This window comes from Pestalotiopsis fici, assembly GCF_000516985.1.
Source record: "Pestalotiopsis fici W106-1 unplaced genomic scaffold PFICI_Scf_2, whole genome shotgun sequence".
NCBI lineage: Eukaryota > Fungi > Ascomycota > Sordariomycetes > Amphisphaeriales > Sporocadaceae > Pestalotiopsis > Pestalotiopsis fici.
The window spans coordinates 412,674-433,499 of NW_006917092.1; the positions used below are offsets into that span (position 1 = coordinate 412,674).

General features: G+C 48.6%; 10 protein-coding genes across 10 annotated transcripts in view; 6 read left to right on the forward strand and 4 right to left on the reverse strand.

Moving 5' to 3' along the window:
- The window catches only part of PFICI_02272 (uncharacterized protein), a gene marked incomplete at both ends in the record, with an annotated part of 3,538 nt that extends 2,902 nt beyond the window's left edge, over nucleotides 1–636 (forward strand). The window contains one exon of the mRNA XM_007830853.1: nucleotides 78–636. Within this exon, the coding sequence (XP_007829044.1) occupies nucleotides 78–636 (559 nt within the window). The remainder of the gene's footprint in view (nucleotides 1–77) is intronic.
- Nucleotides 637–1,249: 613 nt separating this feature from the next.
- Nucleotides 1,250–2,670, reverse strand: PFICI_02273 (uncharacterized protein; the record flags this gene model as incomplete). Its single annotated transcript, XM_007830854.1, has 4 exons — nucleotides 1,250–1,498; nucleotides 1,613–1,708; nucleotides 1,769–2,310; nucleotides 2,388–2,670. The coding sequence occupies 4 exons, from the start codon at nucleotides 2,668–2,670 to the stop codon at nucleotides 1,250–1,252; spliced, it is 1,170 nt and encodes a 389-aa protein (XP_007829045.1).
- Nucleotides 2,671–3,900: 1,230 nt separating this feature from the next.
- Nucleotides 3,901–4,737, forward strand: PFICI_02274 (uncharacterized protein; the record flags this gene model as incomplete). Its single annotated transcript, XM_007830855.1, has 1 exon — nucleotides 3,901–4,737. One exon carries the CDS (start codon nucleotides 3,901–3,903, stop codon nucleotides 4,735–4,737), a length of 837 nt encoding a protein of 278 aa, XP_007829046.1.
- Nucleotides 4,738–5,182: 445 nt separating this feature from the next.
- On the reverse strand, nucleotides 5,183–6,007 carry PFICI_02275 (uncharacterized protein; the record flags this gene model as incomplete). The annotated part of the gene is made up of 1 exon (XM_007830856.1): nucleotides 5,183–6,007. One exon carries the CDS (start codon nucleotides 6,005–6,007, stop codon nucleotides 5,183–5,185), a length of 825 nt encoding a protein of 274 aa, XP_007829047.1.
- An 800-nt stretch (nucleotides 6,008–6,807) lies between these two features.
- On the forward strand, nucleotides 6,808–8,451 carry PFICI_02276 (uncharacterized protein; the record flags this gene model as incomplete). The annotated part of the gene is made up of 1 exon (XM_007830857.1): nucleotides 6,808–8,451. The coding sequence occupies one exon, from the start codon at nucleotides 6,808–6,810 to the stop codon at nucleotides 8,449–8,451; it is 1,644 nt and encodes a 547-aa protein (XP_007829048.1).
- A 592-nt stretch (nucleotides 8,452–9,043) lies between these two features.
- PFICI_02277 (uncharacterized protein) lies at nucleotides 9,044–9,654 on the forward strand (the record flags this gene model as incomplete). The annotated part of the gene is made up of 4 exons (XM_007830858.1): nucleotides 9,044–9,141; nucleotides 9,225–9,418; nucleotides 9,505–9,542; nucleotides 9,631–9,654. The coding sequence occupies 4 exons, from the start codon at nucleotides 9,044–9,046 to the stop codon at nucleotides 9,652–9,654; spliced, it is 354 nt and encodes a 117-aa protein (XP_007829049.1).
- Nucleotides 9,655–10,173: 519 nt separating this feature from the next.
- On the reverse strand, nucleotides 10,174–12,001 carry PFICI_02278 (Aldehyde dehydrogenase; the record flags this gene model as incomplete). Its single annotated transcript, XM_007830859.1, has 6 exons — nucleotides 10,174–10,500; nucleotides 10,575–10,841; nucleotides 10,901–11,294; nucleotides 11,385–11,551; nucleotides 11,614–11,815; nucleotides 11,880–12,001. The coding sequence occupies 6 exons, from the start codon at nucleotides 11,999–12,001 to the stop codon at nucleotides 10,174–10,176; spliced, it is 1,479 nt and encodes a 492-aa protein (XP_007829050.1).
- A 1,341-nt stretch (nucleotides 12,002–13,342) lies between these two features.
- On the forward strand, nucleotides 13,343–14,419 carry PFICI_02279 (uncharacterized protein; the record flags this gene model as incomplete). The annotated part of the gene is made up of 1 exon (XM_007830860.1): nucleotides 13,343–14,419. One exon carries the CDS (start codon nucleotides 13,343–13,345, stop codon nucleotides 14,417–14,419), a length of 1,077 nt encoding a protein of 358 aa, XP_007829051.1.
- A 264-nt stretch (nucleotides 14,420–14,683) lies between these two features.
- On the reverse strand, nucleotides 14,684–17,057 carry PFICI_02280 (uncharacterized protein; the record flags this gene model as incomplete). Its single annotated transcript, XM_007830861.1, has 7 exons — nucleotides 14,684–15,334; nucleotides 15,386–15,783; nucleotides 15,863–16,079; nucleotides 16,134–16,408; nucleotides 16,582–16,729; nucleotides 16,798–16,898; nucleotides 16,988–17,057. The coding sequence occupies 7 exons, from the start codon at nucleotides 17,055–17,057 to the stop codon at nucleotides 14,684–14,686; spliced, it is 1,860 nt and encodes a 619-aa protein (XP_007829052.1).
- Nucleotides 17,058–18,167: 1,110 nt separating this feature from the next.
- PFICI_02281 (uncharacterized protein) lies at nucleotides 18,168–20,394 on the forward strand (the record flags this gene model as incomplete). Its single annotated transcript, XM_007830862.1, has 9 exons — nucleotides 18,168–18,200; nucleotides 18,258–18,286; nucleotides 18,537–18,811; nucleotides 18,872–19,266; nucleotides 19,327–19,414; nucleotides 19,468–19,803; nucleotides 19,855–19,940; nucleotides 20,000–20,079; nucleotides 20,121–20,394. 9 exons carry the CDS (start codon nucleotides 18,168–18,170, stop codon nucleotides 20,392–20,394), a joined length of 1,596 nt encoding a protein of 531 aa, XP_007829053.1.
- Nucleotides 20,395–20,826: the final 432 nt, after the last annotated feature.

Consider the following 20,826-nt stretch of genomic DNA (forward strand, 5'->3'; position numbering starts at 1 on the left):
CTTGATCGCGGTGCCGATATTAATGCAACTGGGAATCAGAAGGAAACACCGCTGCACTGGTCGATATCGCCATATAGGAATATGGCAATCGTCAGGCTGCTTCTAGACCGGGGCGCCAATGTCAATGCACTTGGTGATCTTGCGGAAACACCACTACATAAGGCAGCGCGGTATGGGCACACGGAGACTATCATATTACTGATTGATCGCGGCGCCGATGTTAATGCAAAGGCTCTTGATGGAAAAACAGTTTTGCATGATGCTGCTGAAAGTGGATCTATGGCGATTGTCAAGTTACTTCTTGATCGCGGCGCTGATGCAGATGCAAAGTCTATGGCAGGCATGACACCTTTGCAACTGGCTACCTTGAAAGGACATCGTAAGGCCATGAACATTCTGCGAAATCACGACCCTCATACTATGGACTCCTCCTCTAATGAAGAAGTCTCCTCTGATGATGAAATCTCCTCCTCTGATGAAGAAGTCTCCCTCCCTGATGAAGAAGTCTCCTCCTCTGATGAAGAAGTCTCCTCTACTAATGAAGGAGTCCCCAAAGTCTCCACATCCGTAGAGACAGAAAACATACATGGAGTCAAGCGCAGAAGGCTTACTAGAGATCAATACGCTCCCGTTTGACGCTAATCAACAAGGGGTGTGACACTTCAGGAGTCATTGAATAAGATGATTGAAATATATCGCAGATGAGCACTATTACATTGCCTGCAAGAATCTCGTCAAGCCTGTCTCCCTCTTTTCCTCGAGAGATGTAGATATTCTTCAATCAAGCATTCTATTGTGAAGTGGTAGTCGTATCACTCGTTCAAGATGATATGCATCGGTTCAAACTGGCCAGAATTGCAAATGCGTCGTTATCTTTCCGACGCCGTGTTGGATGGACTATCGGGGCAGTTGCTCAGATCTTTATGTTTCTGATTCGTTATACAGTAAGCCATGTATCACAAATAAAGAGCAAGTACATTGCAAGGACGGTTCGATTTTACACCACAATCTAAGTACCGATGATGCGCCGCAGCCGTGACTATGTTGTATCGGACCCTTTGGGTGATACAACGGGAATAGTGATCAAGTCTGACTATTGACGCATTAATTTCGTATATGTAGACCATTTTTTGTTCATCTATTTATTTTGAATACTAGCCGCATCAGGTTTATAGCCACACAGTATACCAGAATCTTGGCTAGTAAGCGCACTTATGGATCATGTCCGAAACTTAGGGCCCCTTTCCCCTTACGGTGTTTCTACCACTTCGTCCCTCAAGAACCTCTTGACAGCATCGCTCCAGTTTGGTGCCCTCTTGTAAAAGTACATGTTGGGCGAGCTACCAGTCTGCAACCCATCGATTGCATCTGCCAGGGCAGGTCCGCTGCCCTCTGCCTTGATCTCTCGCAGAGGATACATGTAAGTACGAATTGTCAAAATCACATCGTCAGAGTCTTGAAGGCGATGGAGTACTTGTCTCTCGCAGCGCAGGCAGGCCTAGAGAAGAAACTCTGGATTTAGTGAAACTCTCTTGTCAAAGTGATCTATCCCGTAACAGTAGGAATAAGGGAGAAAAGAAAATCGTGGAACACATGATATAGTGCATTGTACCTTTTCAAAGTCGACTTCTTCCGCCTCTACCTTGTCTCCTGCGTATAAATGCACGTTTGCCACGGAAAAGAGGTTTCCGCTGGTCGAAATAGACCACTGCTACATGTTAGGCCCATATATTTCTCGTCGGGGAATACATCTAGAGAACCTCCTTACATTGTGTCTCTTCACAAACTGTCCAGGGGCCATGCGCTGCAAGAATCTGTTCATGCTTTTCTTGAGTTTGACGTCGTAGTCAGGGACAGGCACGTGAATCTGTGACATGTTTTTGCCAAATTTCTGCGCCCAGTCAAAACCGTTGGGAAAACAGGCCACAAATGCCGTTAGTTGGAACTCGTCGCTTTCTGCATCGTGCTGCAGAATGAGGAAGTCCTCTTCTACTTGTCGACCAATGGCTTCCAGCATGGACGAAGAGGTTGCCGTCGGATGCAGCGGGATCTTATCCTTGGTGACGAGATTCAGGAGGTGTGACGCCTGTGATCTAGATTCCGGGATAATTTTGAATACATCACTGTAACGTGTAGGCAAATAGGCGTTCACCATGAAAGCGTACAGTTTGCTGATTGTGCCATGTGCGCTTGGCAGCGCACGAAGAACTTGGTCGCGGTTGGATTGCAAAAGCTGGCAACGCAAATCGATGCGGTTCTTGTAATGTTTATCAATCTGAATCCAGTCCGATAGCTTCATTTGCTCAATGCCTACACAAAGAGCCGAGCTCATGTCAGTAACTTGTACATCGGTATCAATGCTCAGGAAAGGGGCACCAATGGCCTACCCATGGTTATGTGATATTTTGGCTTGAAAGTCCGAAGCCGTAATGGCTCTTGTGCTGACCATGAGAAGTTGATAAGCGGTTCTATTTTGTCCAGCGGTGTCTGGCCCGATGTATCAGCCGTGGGCTTTGCGTCGAGGGGTGACGGCGTCATGCAGCGGAAAGCAAAGCGGAGGCCGATCAATAACAATAAGATTGATGTTGCGGTGGTAGCCATTACCCATTTAGGGCTTTGGCCATGCTCTAAACACCACGGGAAAACATTCCAGTCGTAGAATCGATCCATGTCTCTTCTGAAAGGATGTAGCACAATCTGATAGTCGCTGATGAGAGGCAACAAGAAAATATTGCGGGGTTGTAATTGAAGAAAATGATGCTCTAATAGTCGGACACAATAAGCCAAGGCAAAAAAATTACTCCAGCAAGTACAGTAGCGGAGGGCTATCGGGATATCTAGACCAGCATTTTACAACAGAAAGTTCATGTATCGTTACTCGAGTATCTTGCAGAAGGCGATAAGCACCAGAAACAAAACTCGTTCTGGCCCAACAGAAACCATCAGAAACCTTAGGGAATGTATTGAACAAGGTACTGAGTAAGCCGAGCTGCTGCTTGCATAAGGCATGGGGTACGTACTGTCACTCTGGCTAGTATAGGCTGGCAAGTCACCGCCTATGAATGCCATTTTGGGCGAAAGTGCGCACCAATCACATTCCCCCATCACAGGTATTAGTGGCACATAACGCAAGTGATCGTTGAGTGGAGACTGATCACAAATTGACCCTGGTAGTCTCTTTTCAAGCTGATAAGATCAAACAATTTCTTCGATAACAGTCGATGAACTAGTCGTGCCGCCCAATTTAATTGGTGTCTCAAGTCAGTGTATGGTTAGATCAATCCCAAGTACAAAAGTTCGATGGAGAAAGATCCCCACAGGTGCGTATGTATCACTCGGCTGTTGTATGTCGTGTTCGTTGTATAGCGCAATTTGAGAACTGGCCGTAAATGGACAAGGTGCGACTGTGGCGAGCTGTTCTAGATCAGTCTGTGGATCCCTTTACTCAAATGATCTTCGTTACGCAAACGATATGGACTATATTGAAAGAAGCCAAGATGCAAAGTTGCAATGAGGGTTAGTATAATCCATACCGACAGAAACAGTGGGCAACGGACTTTCAGATGGCTTTAGGGTATAGGGGAAAGAGGAGGAAACCACGTACAAGTCGCCGAACATGCACCCAGAGTCCGCACTATTGCTGCAATAGGCAGTCTCTTGAACTCTTCTGGCATCAAGGTAGGGACTTGAAATGATCAACTGCTGGATGAGTCAGCTGCTCAGTATACGCATATATCAAGAAAGCGAAGCAGCCCTGCTGGAATAGTATGGGGACATTCGCCTCTGGCATTTTAGCTTGGCGAGTAGAATCATCGTCTCATCGTCTCATTATCCAAATCACATATCTATCATTTTATTCTACCTGTAAATTCTCAACAAGTTCCCCAACTTTAGCCAGCTATGCCTTTCGTCGCGACTGAAGAGCAGGTCAAGGCCTTTCAGGCCTTCTCACATCGGCCTGGGTTCTCGCAAGAGGTCATTGCTGTTGATTTCGAGACAACCCCCGAATTCGTCAAGAGCGTTCTACCCCCAGGGCTAGAACCGGCCATCAGGCCTGTGGGTACAGTGTCTCTGTCGACGTGGGAGAGCAAGCTCTGCGGCGAGTTCGAGTGCACCATGGTCTCGCTGCAGGCAGTGCACGATGGCGTCGAGGGCAAGTACATCCTGACCCTCATCGTCTCGGGAGACACGCCCGTGACCTGGGGCCGAGAGATCTGGGGAGAGATCAAGAAGACGGGCGTGACCAAGCTGTTCCGCAGCGGTCACCGTCGCTCTGGCTTTGGCGAGCGCAATGGCGTGCGCCTGGTGGAGATGAGGGCCACGTTTGACGAGGACCTGCCACCCAATGTCGAAGAGTCCATTGGCTACGAAATCAAGGCCTACCCTTCGTCTACTGGTATAGGTTTGCACGATGAGCCCAGACTTCTCAAGCTCAACATCACCGATCATAACACGGTCCGAGCCGAAGGAAAGGGTACCCTCATACTGCGCGGCACGACGAGCGACCCGCTCCATGACATCCCCATCAAGTCAATCGACAAATTCAAGTATGTCAGCGGAGTGGCGGATTATTTTGTTCTGGAAGAAAAGCCTCTGGGAATTGGCAATGCCTACCTTCCCTATCTGATTGGTCGTCATTACGATGATCTGCGGGCCTTTCAGATTGGAGCTGATTTCGACAAAACTACCCAGATTGAGCACAAAGTCTCTGCAGCTAGAGAATTCACCTCACTCTAGGTACAGTCTTGTTATATTGAGGAATTGTTTCGAAATGAATTTAATGTGACACGAAGCAGTACGCAAGTCACCAAAGGGGCAAATAGTGATTCATGTACAAGCAATTGATCTCAAGAATGTCGTAGAGAGTAGACGTGTACAGTGTATCATATCAGTGTAGGCCTGACCCCATCGATTGACAAAAGTTACAAAATTTCGTGATATTCATACTGTATACGGAATCTTTCCAAAGCCTAGGTTTTCTTCATCATGTTCAAGATAGAGCGGTACAAGACTCAAAAATTTGATTACAGTGAGAATTGTACTGTATTGTGAATATTTCAGGAGACATATATCTAATCGGAAAACGAACGAGCAATTTCAAGACTTTAGATTCGAAGGTCAAATATCGGCTTCATGACTAGCTCTATATGATACAAGTAGGCCGTAGCACATGAAGGTATGGCTATTGTCCGGCAGCATCCTCAGCCTTTGCCTTTGCAGCCGCGCGTGGCCAGTCATCGTAGAATCGGCCATAGACATAAGGTCTGTAGTCTACCGAGTCATCAAGTTCGATTTCCCTCAGCACCTTGGTGGCCATTGAACACCCCGATGCCCAGGCTGAAGTAATTTCCTTGACTGGGATGGTGTGCAGCGGGTCATCGTCTGTTCCCTTTAATGACAGCTTGGTGTGCTCCAACTCTCCATCCTGAGACGTAAAAATGCTTTGGGTACATTCGAACTCGATCAGAGTAGGTTTACAGCTGAACCCGCCCGATGGCCGCATTACAGCCTTGATCTCATAAAATACGGACTTGATGGTCTTTGGCTCCGTGTTGAATTCTGGTGCCTGGAGAAGCGTATTCAGACGCATCTCGGCGCCCTTGCGGTGGGCAAGGACACATGTCTTGCGGCCGTTTCCCATGAGGTGGACTTCGCCCAGCTTCTTTGGCATTGACCACACCTCGCGGCCAGTGGCGAGAGATTGGTCACGGTTGACAAAGACCGATAGCGTATAGCTGCCGGGCTTGCCCTGGTAGAGGACATCGAGCGAGACGACGCCTGCCTCCTCGTCCTCGCCCGTGCGCTGGTCGTCGATCTCCTCGCAGTTTGTGCACACGTACATTGTTCCAGTGGCTGGCCGAGGGACCTCAAAACAAGGTGGAATAACCTCGCGTGCAAAGTCGTGATCGGTTATAAAGGTAGTACCAACTGCGTGGTTCAGAGCGGTGACATTGCGGTAGAACAAGTCGTATGCTTCGACTTCCTCGGGAGTGCGCACATAACCCATAATGCCGACTTTGTTTGGTTCTTGGTGCGACAGAGCGAGAGAGAGCAATTCTCGTCCCAATAAGAATCATTGACCGTTATCGTGAGTCGTATCCTGACGATTGACTATTTATTAACACGGTAAACTTGATGTTAATCCAAGGCCTGAGAAAGATGCACTATATCTTTTTTCCTATTACGTCCAAAGTGCGATGCGCCATAGCAGGCTATAGGCCTGCTGGGATTACCCAACGGCTGCTATCGATGTGACGAATTAGGGCCGTCCTTGACCAACAGGGGTGCGGAGCAGCTATCACGCGACGTATGCAAGAGATACGTACGTGAAGTTCTATATCAGAGGTGCGCTCATGCCTTAGGTTCAATGACTAATAAATTGTATTACTACATATGTTAGCATAATCATCACCAGGCTCACCATATTTGCATCGCCTAGGCAAGAGTCGCAAGACCATGTCGTCGGCAAGTCGGAGGGGTGGGGGTGGGGCCTCCACTCCCGGCGACAGGCTCAGCTCATGGCCGAGTGTGTTGGCTCGACTGACCAATACACAGACGACCCAGACTCAGTAGCACTCTCAAGCCTTCCCTGAAGACTAGAGGGACTCTTATCTAGATTGCACCTATTCACGTTCCAAACTAACGGCTCCCATCCACATGTCGCTTCTCCATATCCCGCGGGGTTGACTCACCAGCTCCAGCATGCATCCCCCCATGGCGCCGTGACTACACGTGATAACACGTCTGGTCGGCCGTGTCTGTAGTCGGACGAGATTGCAGTGTTGACAGCAGAACAACAAGCAAATCATGGCCAGCAGAAATGGGCTCAAGCCGTCGGTGAAGGCGGAGACAAGCAACAGGCGCCATCAAGGCTCTGCATTCAGGGTGGTCAAGTTTGATCACCAAACTACCGGGAATGACTCTGGGCACAGCTCCCGGTCATCGGCAGCACCACAGCCCCCAACCTTGAGCCGGCCGCCACAGCTACGTCCCCGTCAAATTAAAAGCCGCTCTGGCTGTGAATCCTGCAAGCGACGCCGTATCAAATGCGACGAGGGCCAACCGCAGTGTCAGCGCTGCAAGAGCCGCGGTCTTGTGTGCACCGGTAATTTCAAGCCTGATGTCTGGCAAATCGAGCGGCCATGGATATACACATCGCATAAGCGAGTCCAGCGGCTCAGCATGCCGGCCACACAGCTCCTTAGGAAGCACCAGGCAGCCACCAAGAATGTCAATATCCACAGTGTCCCTCCTCACTCGGCGCGGGTGCTCGAAAATGAACTGGTCCGGCACTGGTTTGAGCATACCTGCACAATCATGGGTATCGTCCCGCAGTCTCGCAACCCGCTCTCCTACAGCCTCTCTCCTTACCTGCGCCGCTCCTGTGCTCTTCGCCACAGCATCCAATGCATTAGTCAAGCCCATTCAAGCTATTTCACTGATGCCCATTTGGCCGAAGTCCTCGAGGAGCGTGCACGTGCCCTCGCGAGCTTACGCCTCGAGATCGAGCGTGCCTTTATCGGCGAGTCCGCGTGCTCACGGGCACAGCTCTTACCGACAATCTTGCTGTCTTCGCTCATCCTGGGCATCACCTCGGACTGGCTGACCAAAGATCTCACCAGCCAGGAGTTTCTCATCGGAGCAAACCAAATTGTACCACTCTTGCTGGAGTCGGGAGTAAAGCAAGACCCTGTATCACATTATGTCCTTGGTCTTTATCTCTATTGGGTCAGCGTGGAGTCTCACATTGAACCATGGGAGCCGGACGAGCAACACCAGCGGCAACATGAATTTCAGCTGTCATACTTGCACTGCATAGTCGACCGATGCCTCGCGAATACGGTTCACCCCGTCACAGGTCTTGCCGCCGGTGTCTTGCCTCTGATGTGGGAGGCTGGACGTTACTACCGGCGAGTTTCTCAAGGGTACGCTGGGGATGCTACATATGCCGAGACGCTGCAGTCAAAGCTTGAAGCATGGACTCCGCCCACAGCCCTATGCTCGTTAGAGAAGGGCCAACCTCTCATAGCCTTGGCCGAAGCGTACCGGGCTGCTGCTCTCTTATTGTTATATCAAGCCCGTTGCGTCTCTGACAGACCTCCAATGGCGGCCACGTCGTTGGCTATGAGCAATGAAACTGTGCCAAATAATATTAAATCGGCCATCTCGACAATTGTGGGCGTGCTGGGGAGTTTATCGCCCGGTGATCCGCTGCTAACCTCTGTGGGGCCATTTCTGGTCATTGCTGGCTCCGAATTACAGGAAGATCAGATAGAGTCACGCAACTTGATACACCGCATAGCTCGACAGGTAACACAGTATACACGTGTTCCAAACTTCTCCTCAGCGCTGAATCTTGTCGAAGAGGTGTGGGCCCGACGAGCATCTGGCAGCCAGGTTACCTGGCTGGAGCTTATGTTACAAAATGGTTATATACTAGGTATTGCATAAGAATAATAGACCACAGACATTGCGGATCAAGTTTGTATATCACATACATCCCAGTTTCGTAGCTTGCCTCGACGAATTACGCCATATCTACCGCCCTAGATGATGTGGACTACTATCTTGCTTGTAATGACTCCACGCCAGCTCTTGCCTGTAGGCATGGACTAGAGGCATTGAGGTTTGGCTTGTCCTCCTTGCTATGGGAGCTGTACTCGAGTGCTGTAGAATGATTTCAATGCCCCGGCCGGTCTAGCCCTCAAAGTAATCCATGGGCCTCGTTTATGGGGCGATTGGTTGATGTGAAGCTGAACGAGGACTAAGCACATGGTGTGTCTCCCCCGAGTCATGCCCGAGATTTTCCTCTTCGGGCGAAAGACCGGTCCCACTTGTTATAGTGAATATGTTTTAGCCAAGAACTCCACAGCCAAATATCACTCACACGTTTGCGTGATGGGTGCTTCGTCTGGTGGTATATAGATGGTCTTCTTGCTTCGAGGATCATTGTCTTTTCACCTATCACAATCTGTGAACCTATATATCTCAAATATCAACAATTCGCTCATCAATTAGCGTGCGCCTCCAATTACTATCCACAATGGCCCCGGCTCTGAAGCACATAGCCAATGCCCAAGAGGCAAGCATTCCTAACTATAAGAATTTCCCCAACATTTTCCTTGGTGCAATTCACTCTAGGTAAACCGAGACGACCCTTTCTTGTCCTTCACTTTTGCATTGTGTTTTCCACTAAAGCCATTTGCTTACGCTCTATTCTACAGCACCCAGGATGACTCGGAGAAGCCAATCACCAGTGGCTTTTACCGCATCGAAAAGGGCGCAACCATGACCGCCACTTACACCTATTACGAGTTCAAGCTCGTCGTTGCTGGCGATCTTATCGTCTCTGACTCGACGGGCCAAAAAGTCAAGGCTGTCAAGGGTGATATCATTTACTTCCCCAAGGGCGCAACAAGTAAGTTCCCACAGTATACTTGGGCCTTGGTCCGCTCGAAATTATGTAAAGATATTGGTTGCAATATTAACGTGGAAAACATCAAGTCACTTTCGAAACCGAGAATGGCGGCGAAGCCTTTTTTGTAAGTAGCTGTCATATCCACTGTTGCTTGTGCCCCGGACACATATCGCTTCATCTACATGGTTCTAGACATTAACTAATGCTTGCAGGTCGCTCAACGTGCCTCACCGTAGAAGCGAGATGGATTTGATAGACTTGTTGAAGGGATACGAAAAAATCGCCGATGATAGACTCTACATGTAGCTCGTATTCTTCATACTTGGAGGTGGAAAATTAAAGCATTTCAGCCTGGGATACTCAAGCCTTTTCATGTCCGGGCATCATACTTCAATTCAGAGAGCTAGCAACATTGTTCAAAGGCCTATATTGAACTGAGTACTGACCTATTATAACTGTTCTCAAGTGAATCCATTTCCTTGTGACAGTGCACGATGGTGCATAATTCCCACCACCACATTGTATCTCTTTCAACTATCGTAGATCGATACATTGTTTATTTGATTGCATGTGGAAATACAACTGTCATCAATCGGAATTGTCTTTTTGTCCCTCATAGCATGGTCGGCAATTTCATTTATTGATATGTCTACGACTTTGGCTTGGTTCTTTGCATTATTTCCATGCCACGAAATTCCCGAGTTGCAGCCCCCATTGTTGGAGAACTAAAGTAGGTGGGATTGTCATTTATTTCATTACTGCAAGTTGACATGGACTGCCTTGGATTGCGTATACGCATCCAACGCATACTGACCTAATTCGCGACCAATGCCCGAGGACTTGCAGCCTCCGAATGGGATGCCAAAGTGTGAATCACCCGACGAGTTGATCCAAACCATACCGGCTTGTAGTTTGCGAGCAACAATGTGAGCCTTTGTGATATTTGTGGTGAAGAGTGCTGCGGCCAAGCCATATGATGTATCGTTGGCCTTGGCAATGACCTCGTCTGTTGAGCTGAACTTTGCAATCACGACTACAGCCCCGAAAATCTCCTCTTGTGTGATTTTCATCGTTTCCGTAACCTGTAGGTTCTGTTAGCGATCAATTCATGTCACTTAAAAGTTTATTCCGTTTGGCCCTCTCAAGATGTACTGACATTGGCAAAAATTGTTGGCTGTAAAAAGTAGCCTTTTTTTGCGTCGCTTCGGCCTCCATACACGAGCTCGGCACCCTCCTTCTTACCCTCCTCAATGTATGAGAGGATTCTGTCGTACTGGACTTTGGAGATCTGAGGTCCCTGAACTGTCTGTTCCTCGAATTGGCCACCGAGCTTGTCGTTTTCTCTGGTGACTTCGACAAACCGAGCCAAGAACTTTTCATAGACAGCCTCATGGACGTAAATTCGTGAGGTTGACGTGCACACCTGTAGTAGTGATAATTGTTAGCTAGATGAAATGTCTCCAGGCCGTGCTAGATGACTACCTCGCCCTTGTTGTCCATGATGCCAACATGAGTCCACTTGACGGCCTTTGCGATGTCTGCGTCATCAAAAACAATGGCAGGACTCTTTCCTCCGCACTCCAAGGTAATGTTCTTCAAGTTGCAGGCGGCTGCCTTCATGACGGCGCGACCGGTCATGGTGCTGCCGGTAAAGGCAACCTTGTCAATGTCCATGTGGCTCGCAATAGCATTGCCAGTGACGCGGCCCAGGCCGGTAACGATATTGACGACACCTGCGGGGATGCCGGCCTCGACGACAAGCTTACCAAAATACAAGGCAGAGAGGGGAGTCTGTTCAGCCGGCTTGAGAACCACAACGTTGCCACAGGCAAGCGCAGGAGCCACTTTCCATGCCAACATCATGAATGGAAAGTTCCTGATAGAAGTTAGTGGAGCTCATTGTCAGCTCATAACTCAAAAACCCCCAAAGGCAGCCTGGAGCTTCGGGAGCTAGGGCTCTTCTTACCAAGGTATAATCTGTCCGCACGCACCAAGAGGCTCTTGAAGAACGTAGGCCAATTTTTCCGGGCTGGTTTCAATCGTCCGCCCAGTAATCTTGTCCGCAGCGCCGCCATAATATTTGAAAACGTTGTAGGATTCATCGAGATCGGCAGCCAACGCTGCGGCGTAGGTCTGCACCAGCCAAATGTCAGACCTCGGGTCGTGATCGTCGTCACTGGTGAAGTAACTCTCACCTTGCCGTTATCGAAAGCATCAATTGCTGCCAGAAGCTCGCGATCGCGGTCAATGAGCTCAGCAAGCTTGAACAGAAAAGCACCACGCTCGACAGCAGCCAGCTTGGACCATGGCCCCTCAAAGGCCCGACGAGCTGCAGAAACAGCCTTGTCTACATCTTCAACGGATGCACCTTTCAACTGGATGATTTCCTCTTCAGTCCTATCGAATTGCAAGGATATGTCAATATCAAGAACGCAGAAAAGACTTGTAAGTGGGCTATTACGTTGGGTCATAGACTGTAAACTCCTCGCCCGAGGGCGAAACATATTCATTGTTTATGAACAGGCCTGTAGGCTGTTCGTAGGTACGTCCGTTTGGTAACGTGATTGAGGTACTTGACGCCATTGCGGTAGTGATAGAAAAAGAACCTTCAAAGGAATATCAAGAAAGCCAGATGACAAAGAAATTGCGAAATTTCTGGATAAGACGGGGCTTTCTATCGTACCTCGCAGACACCGTTCCATGTTGAATAAACTGCAGGTCGTGTATAACTATCAAAACTCAACACTGAGACTCAGAGTGACTTGGCCACTTTAGGTGAAAGTGCGATTGCAGCGTAGGTTCTAGAATACTACTGCCCAGATCGATTTTGGGCCCTGGGCTCCATAGCCGGCTCATGCACGCAGTATACATGATCCAGCCACTCTCTGTGCTGCGTTAAGGGCACATTATCTGTCCCACTACTGAGATGATTGGATACATGAGCGACCCTCCGGGTCCACTCAGATTTTGTAGGCTCTGTAACCAGAACGCTAAGCAAGTCGGACTGGGCTGCCAGGCCATGAGTCGTGTGAATATGCTTATCAAGACATACGATATACATTACGTCGACAGATAGATCTGCGGACGTTGATCCTGGCTTGGCAGTCCGAGGTTATGTGTACCTCAATGGTTGGGGTCCTTCCCCACATCCGTAACTAGTTCAAAGTATGACCAGGAGGCGCGCACTCTGGCCGAAATAGGAAATAATTTAGATGGTAAGATAAGCAAGCTCACACTGACAGGACCTTGGCACGCGGTCCAACAAGCTGGGCTGGTCATTAACAGGAGCCAAGTAAAACAGTGGAACGGTTGGTCGTGCCTCGCTTTTTATCATCATATTCATTAGTCACCTGAGTCTCCAGCAGTCAGGATCCCGTAGTCCAAACATAACTGCTACCTATAGCCTTTACGAAAATGGCGTCTTTCCAAGACGGCACCGGTCGGATTTTACCGTCGAAAAACGAAAAGACTTGCGACGACATCGGACTTGAGAAACACGTTTCTCAACAACATGGTGAGGTCACAACCCATCTACACAGGCGTTTCAACTTGTGGACTTGACTGGCCTATCAGATGAGCGTCATGGCTTCTTGGTCGAATTATCTCGTCACTATTGGCACCTTTGTTTACGTCGGCGGTCCTGTCGGCTTCCTCTACGGGACGCTGGTCGTCGGGTTCTTTCAACAGATCACCAGCTTTTCTCTGGCCGAGTTGGCTTCGGTCTAGCCTCATTCAGGCGGTGCACAGTTTTGGATCACGCAAATGGCGCCCAAGAAGTGGGCTGCCAGTCTAAGTTATTTCGTCGGCTTGGTCAATATCCTAGGGTATGCGACTAGCCTTGGCTCCTGCAATATATCGGTCTCGCAAACCGTGACGGCCTTGATTACCAACATCACCGGCTAAGAGTGGCCTCGCTGGCAGATAATGCTCTTGTACTGGGGTCTCTGTCTCTTGAACATCCCAGTCAATGTCTGGCCAAGATATTATACTGCATTTAATGTGGCCTCTGTCGCCTGGCTGATCGGGTCCCTGGTAGTCACAATCGGGGTATGGTCTTCATCCAGGTCCTTCCAATCAGCCGACTTTGTCTTCAAAACATTTGTCAACGAAACTGGCTGGGAGATGGACGGCTTCGTCTTTATCCTGTCCATGGTCCAAACGACTTACGCCATGACTGCAATGGACTCGGTCCTCCATTTATCACAAGAAACAAAGAGACCCAGGTGGACGATTCCGAGAGCGCTCATCGGTTCCATTGCCATGTCGATCCTTTTCTGTTTTGGATTCGCCATCTTCCTTTTATACTCCCTCGCCGACCTCGATACTCTGGTTGGATCATCTCTGAGGCAGGTTTACCTCCAGCTGTACGTCAATGCCATCGGGTTTGGCGGCGGCTTGGCTGTCGGCACAACCATTTTGGTGATACTGGGAATCTTCTGTGGCACTCAGATCATGACCACTTTGTCCCGTCTCATCTGGGCCATGTCTTTACAAAGAGGGGTGCCCTACTCTGATTACTTTTCCGTGGTTGACGAAAAGTCTGGGATACCATTACGATCATTCGCCTTTGCCTTTTTTACATCTTGTTTGATGGGTTTACTATATCTTCCCGGAGATTCGACTTGGAATGCCATCTCCTCCAGCGTGGTGGCATCCATCCAACTGACCTATGTCGCACCAATCGCAGTCTTGCTTTACCAGAAAAGATCCATCTTACCAGCACGGAGCTTCTCGCTCGACATATTTCCAGGAGCTGGAGTGGTAATAAATGTGATAACAGTTGTCTGGGGACTATTTATTGTGGTGGTCTCGTTTTTCCCAGTCTATCTCCCTGTTGATGCAAATAACATGAATTATTCGATTCTTGTTTTTGGTGTTTGGGCAGCTCTGGTCGTCCCCTTTTGGTTCATGTCAGCTTCAAAGAACTTTACCATTATGCCGGCTGTCTCAGAAGATCTGGACGGGGATGAGGGGGCTTCTAATTATCAAACAAAAGCTTAAATTGGTAAAGACATCAAGGCTCTTCTATTACATAACTAGTAGTCATTATCCACAATTCTTACTATCCATGATTCTCTCTGGGGTGCAACACTAGGACGTAGGACTATGGGCGCTTAATTCCATGCTCCATTATATATCGTTGGCCACGTTAAATGTTGGTCTATTTTTTCCTTGTGTGTAATGTATTGATATTACAACGTACATTACTATGCCTTTTTCATTTCACTTGTCTCGACAAGAGTCCCGAATCGGCACATATCATCTTCACATCTGAGCTTCTTCTGCAAGAGAAGCATAGAATCCAAACTTATTGTCAGGGTCGTACTTGGCCTTGATAGCCTGAAGCTTTTGTAGGCGTCCAGCTTCCCAACCGTACACCTGCGGAAGCTCCTCGCCGCCGATGGCATAGTTGACATAGGAGTGGGCAATCTCACCATTCCGACCGGCAACTTGGAGCTTCTCTCCAAACTCACGAGCGACGGCAAGCTCGGCCGTATCATCACCTGACCAAAATAAGAAGGCAGCCAACATGTTGTGCTTGTTGCGCTCTTCTGGAGCAACAGCGTCAAAGTCATCGGGTATATCGCGGACGCCTTTGCGACCATAGGACTCAAATATAAAGGTAGAGGTGTTGTAGGTATCAATGGCGACCAGATCGGCAAAGATGTCGTAGCTTTCGCGCATAGACGTGGTGTTCCACCGGGCAATGGAATTTACGTAGCCGGCCCAATTCTGATCGGGAACACAGACAGAGTCATCTAGACCGAAGTTGGTAACATCGAACAGTTTGTTCCAATAGATATCGGTTATGTTCTCCTCATGGATCGGGCCTATGGCACGGTATGCCTCAATGTACTGGGGAGCGGCGGTGTCGTAGCCTTGGTAAATAAGTTCCATGACAAGAACAGGCTGGAGCTGCATTAACAAAATACAAATCGTGTCAATCAAGACGGGGTATTCACTCACCTTTTCATCGTTGTACTCGGGCAAGTTGCGGTAGTAACCGTTCAGGACAACCAGTCCAGGGTCAGCAATGTCGTCCTCGAGCTTGTTCCAGGCTTCGAAATATTGTTCAATTTTATCAGCCTCATAGACAAAGGTGATAAAAGTCCATGGGTCAGGGTGAATGTCGTACGCTTTGACCTCGAACTCAAGAACGATACCCAAGTTGTGGCCGGCACCACGAAGGCCCCAGAAAAGATCTTCATTCTCCGTGGTCGAGGCAGTGACGACAGTACCATTATGGAGTGCTACTTGGGCCGAGACCAAGTTGTCAGCAGCGAAACCGTGGGCGCCTTGAAGCATGCTGTGGCCTCCACCTAGGAGAGGGCCCATGATGGAGACACACTCGCAGAGACCGTGTACTGGAGATAAGAATCTTAGTAAACTGACCACCTATACTAATTCCGTGCAAATTCTGCAGACAAGGGCGTTGGCATTTACCTGCTTGCTTCCCATAAGGATACAAACCCTGGACGACTTCGTATTGAATAACACCACCACCGGCGTATGCGGTGTCATTGTTGGGTCCTAGACCGACGTGATTGAGGCCACGCATGCGGATCTGTATCCCATCCTGAATCTTACTAATGTCGTCAGTCCAGCCATGAGAGCCGGTCACGGCTAAAAATGGAACTCCGATCTCATTGGCGACTTTAATCTGTACAGGAGTTAGGTCATGTTCCTTTCTGTCGTCAAGCTGCCCATCACCTACCGTGTTCACAACATCATCTTGAGCTGCGACTTCAACAACGGCGAGATATCCCGGGTTGACACGAGGAGAAGCAGCACGTTCGGTCACATCACCCCACTGATCGGAGTCGGGATAAATGATAGTGGCGTTCTCGGAGAGCTGAGGCGTAAGCAGTTCCTTGATCTTGGCCACCTTGGCCTCTGTAGTACTGTTGTACGCAGCAGCCTGGGCAGCACAGCTCCAGAGAAAAGTTGCTAGGATCTTCGAGGGCTTCATCGTCCAATATCTGATGATGACTTGAAATATTTCAGATCGGTTCGCAAGTTATTGGGTAGAAAGTATCGCGATCTGTTTGACAGAGAGACAAAGATCGAAATGCAACTGGCGAGAGAGCCCATATTTATGTTTTTCGAAGCTCGTCTCACGACTCGTTCGTTCATGATAATTCCGGCTCTCCTTGATAGCATACCCCCAAAAGTCCATCCATTCCTTCGTCCAATCCTGCGAGATTCATGTGCCGCAGTTTTTGGATGAGGGATATTTGTCGACACTGCAGTCCGGCTCTCATTCGCGATGATACTGCGTCGTTCTGATGTGTTCTTTGGCCAAAGACTAGACTGCATCAAGTATCGTCAGCAGCGTCAAATGGAGTCTGCAGTAAATAGTTCGTGTGGCTTTGTCTTACATGAAGTTTCTTTGGAATCTTACGAGTAAGAACGTAGCCGACACCCATGCGTGATAGATCGGCGGCGTCGACACCATGTTTCCACCGATGCCTAGCAAGAGCTGTAAAGTGGCAACCTATCTGCGGAAACGGGTAAGCTGAAGGATCTTCATATACTTGGTGAGGCCATTCTTATACGTATTCCACCCACCAAAGTGGCTGTACTCGGTACTATCCAACTGGTTGCAGCTTCCGTCATCCACGGCTGGATTGTTATCCATGGCGAGCCCCCTGAGGGTCATTGAGACAATTGGATCCAACCCTGGTATCAAATGGATATCTGCTTCGGTAGTCTTGCAACTAATTCCTGAATGATACATGGGCCAAATCGGGCGAAGTCCATTCCAGTGTAGCCAATCCTCGTACTTCAAGGCCGAGAGATAAGGACATGCATATTGATCGTTCATGGCACTTTATTGGACGATTCATCTGGAAACCAGGAAGTGCATCTGTCAGAGGCTCATGGTTGCGAGGTAGAAGTATTTAGCCTTAGTAATCTTCGTCCTTGTGTTGGCTAATGTGCTCTTTGTGCAGAGAAGAGATTTGTGGGAGACATTAACGAATAGGCAGGCAAAACATACAGGGTTGAGTTTTCTTCAAAATGAAACAATAGAAAAAATAACTTCGGCCCCTGCCCTTTAGGATCCCATCAATATCACCTAAGAATCACTCGATACCATCCCCAGAGTGCCAGAGGTGATATCCAGCGACCATTCAGCGAGAGCCTACTACATCAATCCTCAGCCGTACGAGGCCCCCTCAAGTCCGTGTATAAATCCTTGTTGACGAAAGGGGTATGCTTCTCCAAGAATTTTCATACTATAAGTTGGCTGGAAAAGGAAGAGTAAAGAAAGAATGAACGAGAAGATCCTTTAATGAGAAACAAAACGTCGCACAAGTGTTGGGATCGACCAATCTCAGTTTCGCTTGACCACTGCTTACATGTTTCCACAGTTCCCTTTAGCTGGTGTAGTGATGTGTTATCTATGTTGAGAATAAGTTTGGTATTTTTACAACGAGGGAAAAAAAAATTATGTGAATATTTGTCATCGCGTGATGCTCGATTTCAATATTGAGTATCATCATGATTGATCCCCTCGGACGTTCTTGTATCACAACCAGGTTTGGAGAGCGGGGCCGGCGCTTGGAGCTAATAGCCATAGTGGGCTCTGGGCGAAGGGCAAGTGGAAGCGCCGCGATCTTGATCTAGTTCAACCTTAATCCACCTGAGTTTGGTGACGAAAGTCAAGTCCAACCGCCAGATTCTCTATCCCTGAATTCTTAAGGCATGTCGAGCCCTTTGACCTCGTCACGGATCGCTTGAGGTTACAATGGTCAACAAGAGAACACGATCTGGATGGCGAGTAAGAAGGAATCCACAGTCCTCGGGACAAGTTTGCTGACGACACTCCTGATAACAGCTTGTCCTGCCGGCGCAGGCGGCGCAAGTGTTAGTCTTGAGCCCATCTGTCTAGCTTTTCCGTCGAGGCAGCTCAGCTAAACAACGCAACAGGTGATGGAGCCCGTCCAGTGTGTCGAGGTTGCCAAGATCGTGACATGATTTGCAACTGGGGCCTCAAGCTCTCATTTCATCCGTCTAGATCCTTTGGGTTGTCTGCAAAGGATTCTGCCGCGCTGTCAGCTATTGAGCAGAGTAGATCTCTTGATACCCGACATCATTTACAGCAACTCAATAATAGCACATCTGAGGTGATCTTCTCTACAACAGAGGTGCGTACTTGGGACTTGTTCAAAAGTGCACCTGGCGAATCACCGCTGATTGACTCGGAATACCAGTTCATAGATGATACAGAAGACATTATTCAATGTTATCAGCATGATAATGGTGACGACGAGCGTCAGTCTACATCAGAAGAGCCTGATGTTTCTCATACCTTTAAATGGCCTGAAGATCAAAGGCGGATGACCCAGAATGGTGTTTCATCCTCTGCACCCCCAGAAACCCCTTCTTCAGGTCTACCTTTGAATCATGAAAGTAGTCATGTGTCGTCTTTCTAGGCCCCTTTCTCTTTAGGCCGTGAGTGTTCTCGCGACAGGTCGGCATCACCAATACCGACCCTCGATCTTGACCAGCACACTCGAGCGAGTCTTCTCACAGCGTATCTCCGGGAGACTGCGACCTGGTGCGAAACTACTGACTCCGATTGCAACTTCTCTGTCAAGTTTGCGCACGGCATGATCAAGTCTGAGCCCTACCTGGCAGCCGCCTTGGCTCTTGCTTCCCGGCAAAGAGACTCGATACGACGGGAACACAACCCATTGACCCTTGAACTGTATCAATACGCAATACGATTGCTTTTGAGACATGATCCAGTTGAAGCTAATGCGGATATTCTGGCGACTTGCACCGTTTTGTGCGTCTACGAGATGATGGTAGCTGACGTTAGTGAATGGCGTCGTCATCTAGGGGTGAGCAGTCGCCGTTCAGACTGTTTACAGTTAACCAATCTCTAATCATACTGCTCGTAGGGATGTGCGGGACTGCTAAGATCCCACGGCTGGAATGGTAGCAGCGAAGGCATTGTTAAAACCTGCTTCTGGGCTTTTGCTAGGATCGGTAAGTAAAGAGGAGGAAGTGAGTGATCAAAAAGTTGGAGCTGACACTTGAAGATATCTGGGCCGCCTATCTCATGGATCAACCAACACTCATTCCGACCGATTCATGGGTGGCTGATGAATCTTTTGAAACCACCGTAACCAGCGGTAACATCGATGACTATTGCAATCTCGCGATACTAATATTTGCAAGACTCATCAATATGATTAACACATTTAGAAATGATCTTGACCATTATGAACTCGACTTCCCAGATCACATAAATCGAGCCTGGGAAAGGTTTCAAAAGTGGTGGCGACTGCGGCCGGCGGGTGCCAAGCCCTTGGTTTGTAGTGAAGCTACTGCCTGCAGTCCATTTCCTGCCATTGTCTTTACCCAGTCGTCCGCAAGTAAGTGGAGTTTTGGTTTGATAGGTTATGGATATGGAACTAACAACCTAGATTGTGGCAACACCTTCTATCATGCCGGGTGCATTCTGCTACTCCGTACTGGGTACATCCAGAGCAACCCAAGAGACACGGGAACTGTAAGGCTCATGCAAATCTTACAGGATGAGAAGTACTAACGTTTCGTCTTGCCTACCAGATGGACCGCGTCTGGCATGCCAAAGCTTTGGGAGGCATATCTACAAGCAATCCCTCACAGTATGCAAACACCCCCGTTGAGTATAAAAGTAAATGACTCGGGCTGACTGATCCTACGGTAGTGCAAATTGGGTAAATCATCTGCAGCCCCTCTATATTGCCGGCCAATGCTTCGGGTCACAATCGCCTTTACTTGACCAATCCAAGCAGCGGTCGTCGACCAACACGACGGATAACTCGCCACGCTATGGTACAGGCAGCGATTCTCGGACAGAGGAGTACGCCGCGGAAAAGATTGCTCTACTCAAGCATTTGACCAAGATTGAGAAGCTAACCGGCTGGAAGACTTCGGATCGGGCGAAGGATCTGAGAATTCTTTGGGGTTTGGAAAATTAATGTTCAAAATCTATCATCCATATCAAACTGTCTCAAATGAAAGCTCGAATCTCTTCTCACATCTATCGATGTGATTCAGTGTTTACAATCGAGATATTTATGGCAGATTGAAATACTCGGTAGACAATATTCTTGATGCAGCATCCTTTCCGGCGGCTTGTAATCCAAGGTCAAGCCAAATGTCCAACTATTGAGCTATTTGTAGTATAAATAGAATTATCCGCTGATCCTTGTCCAATTCTCCACCAGAAACGCCAACATAAACTCCAAGCCCGGCCACTCTTATTTGGGGCATCTGCAAGCGCCGACATTGCCCGCAAGCCAAATTCGTCAATCCGTGGCTTGGGCGTTCCCTCTCTCGAACCGACTCTTACGCGAGTTTAATGTCCCATGCATTAGAATTGATGCACGACTGATGATGTCACAGTCTAT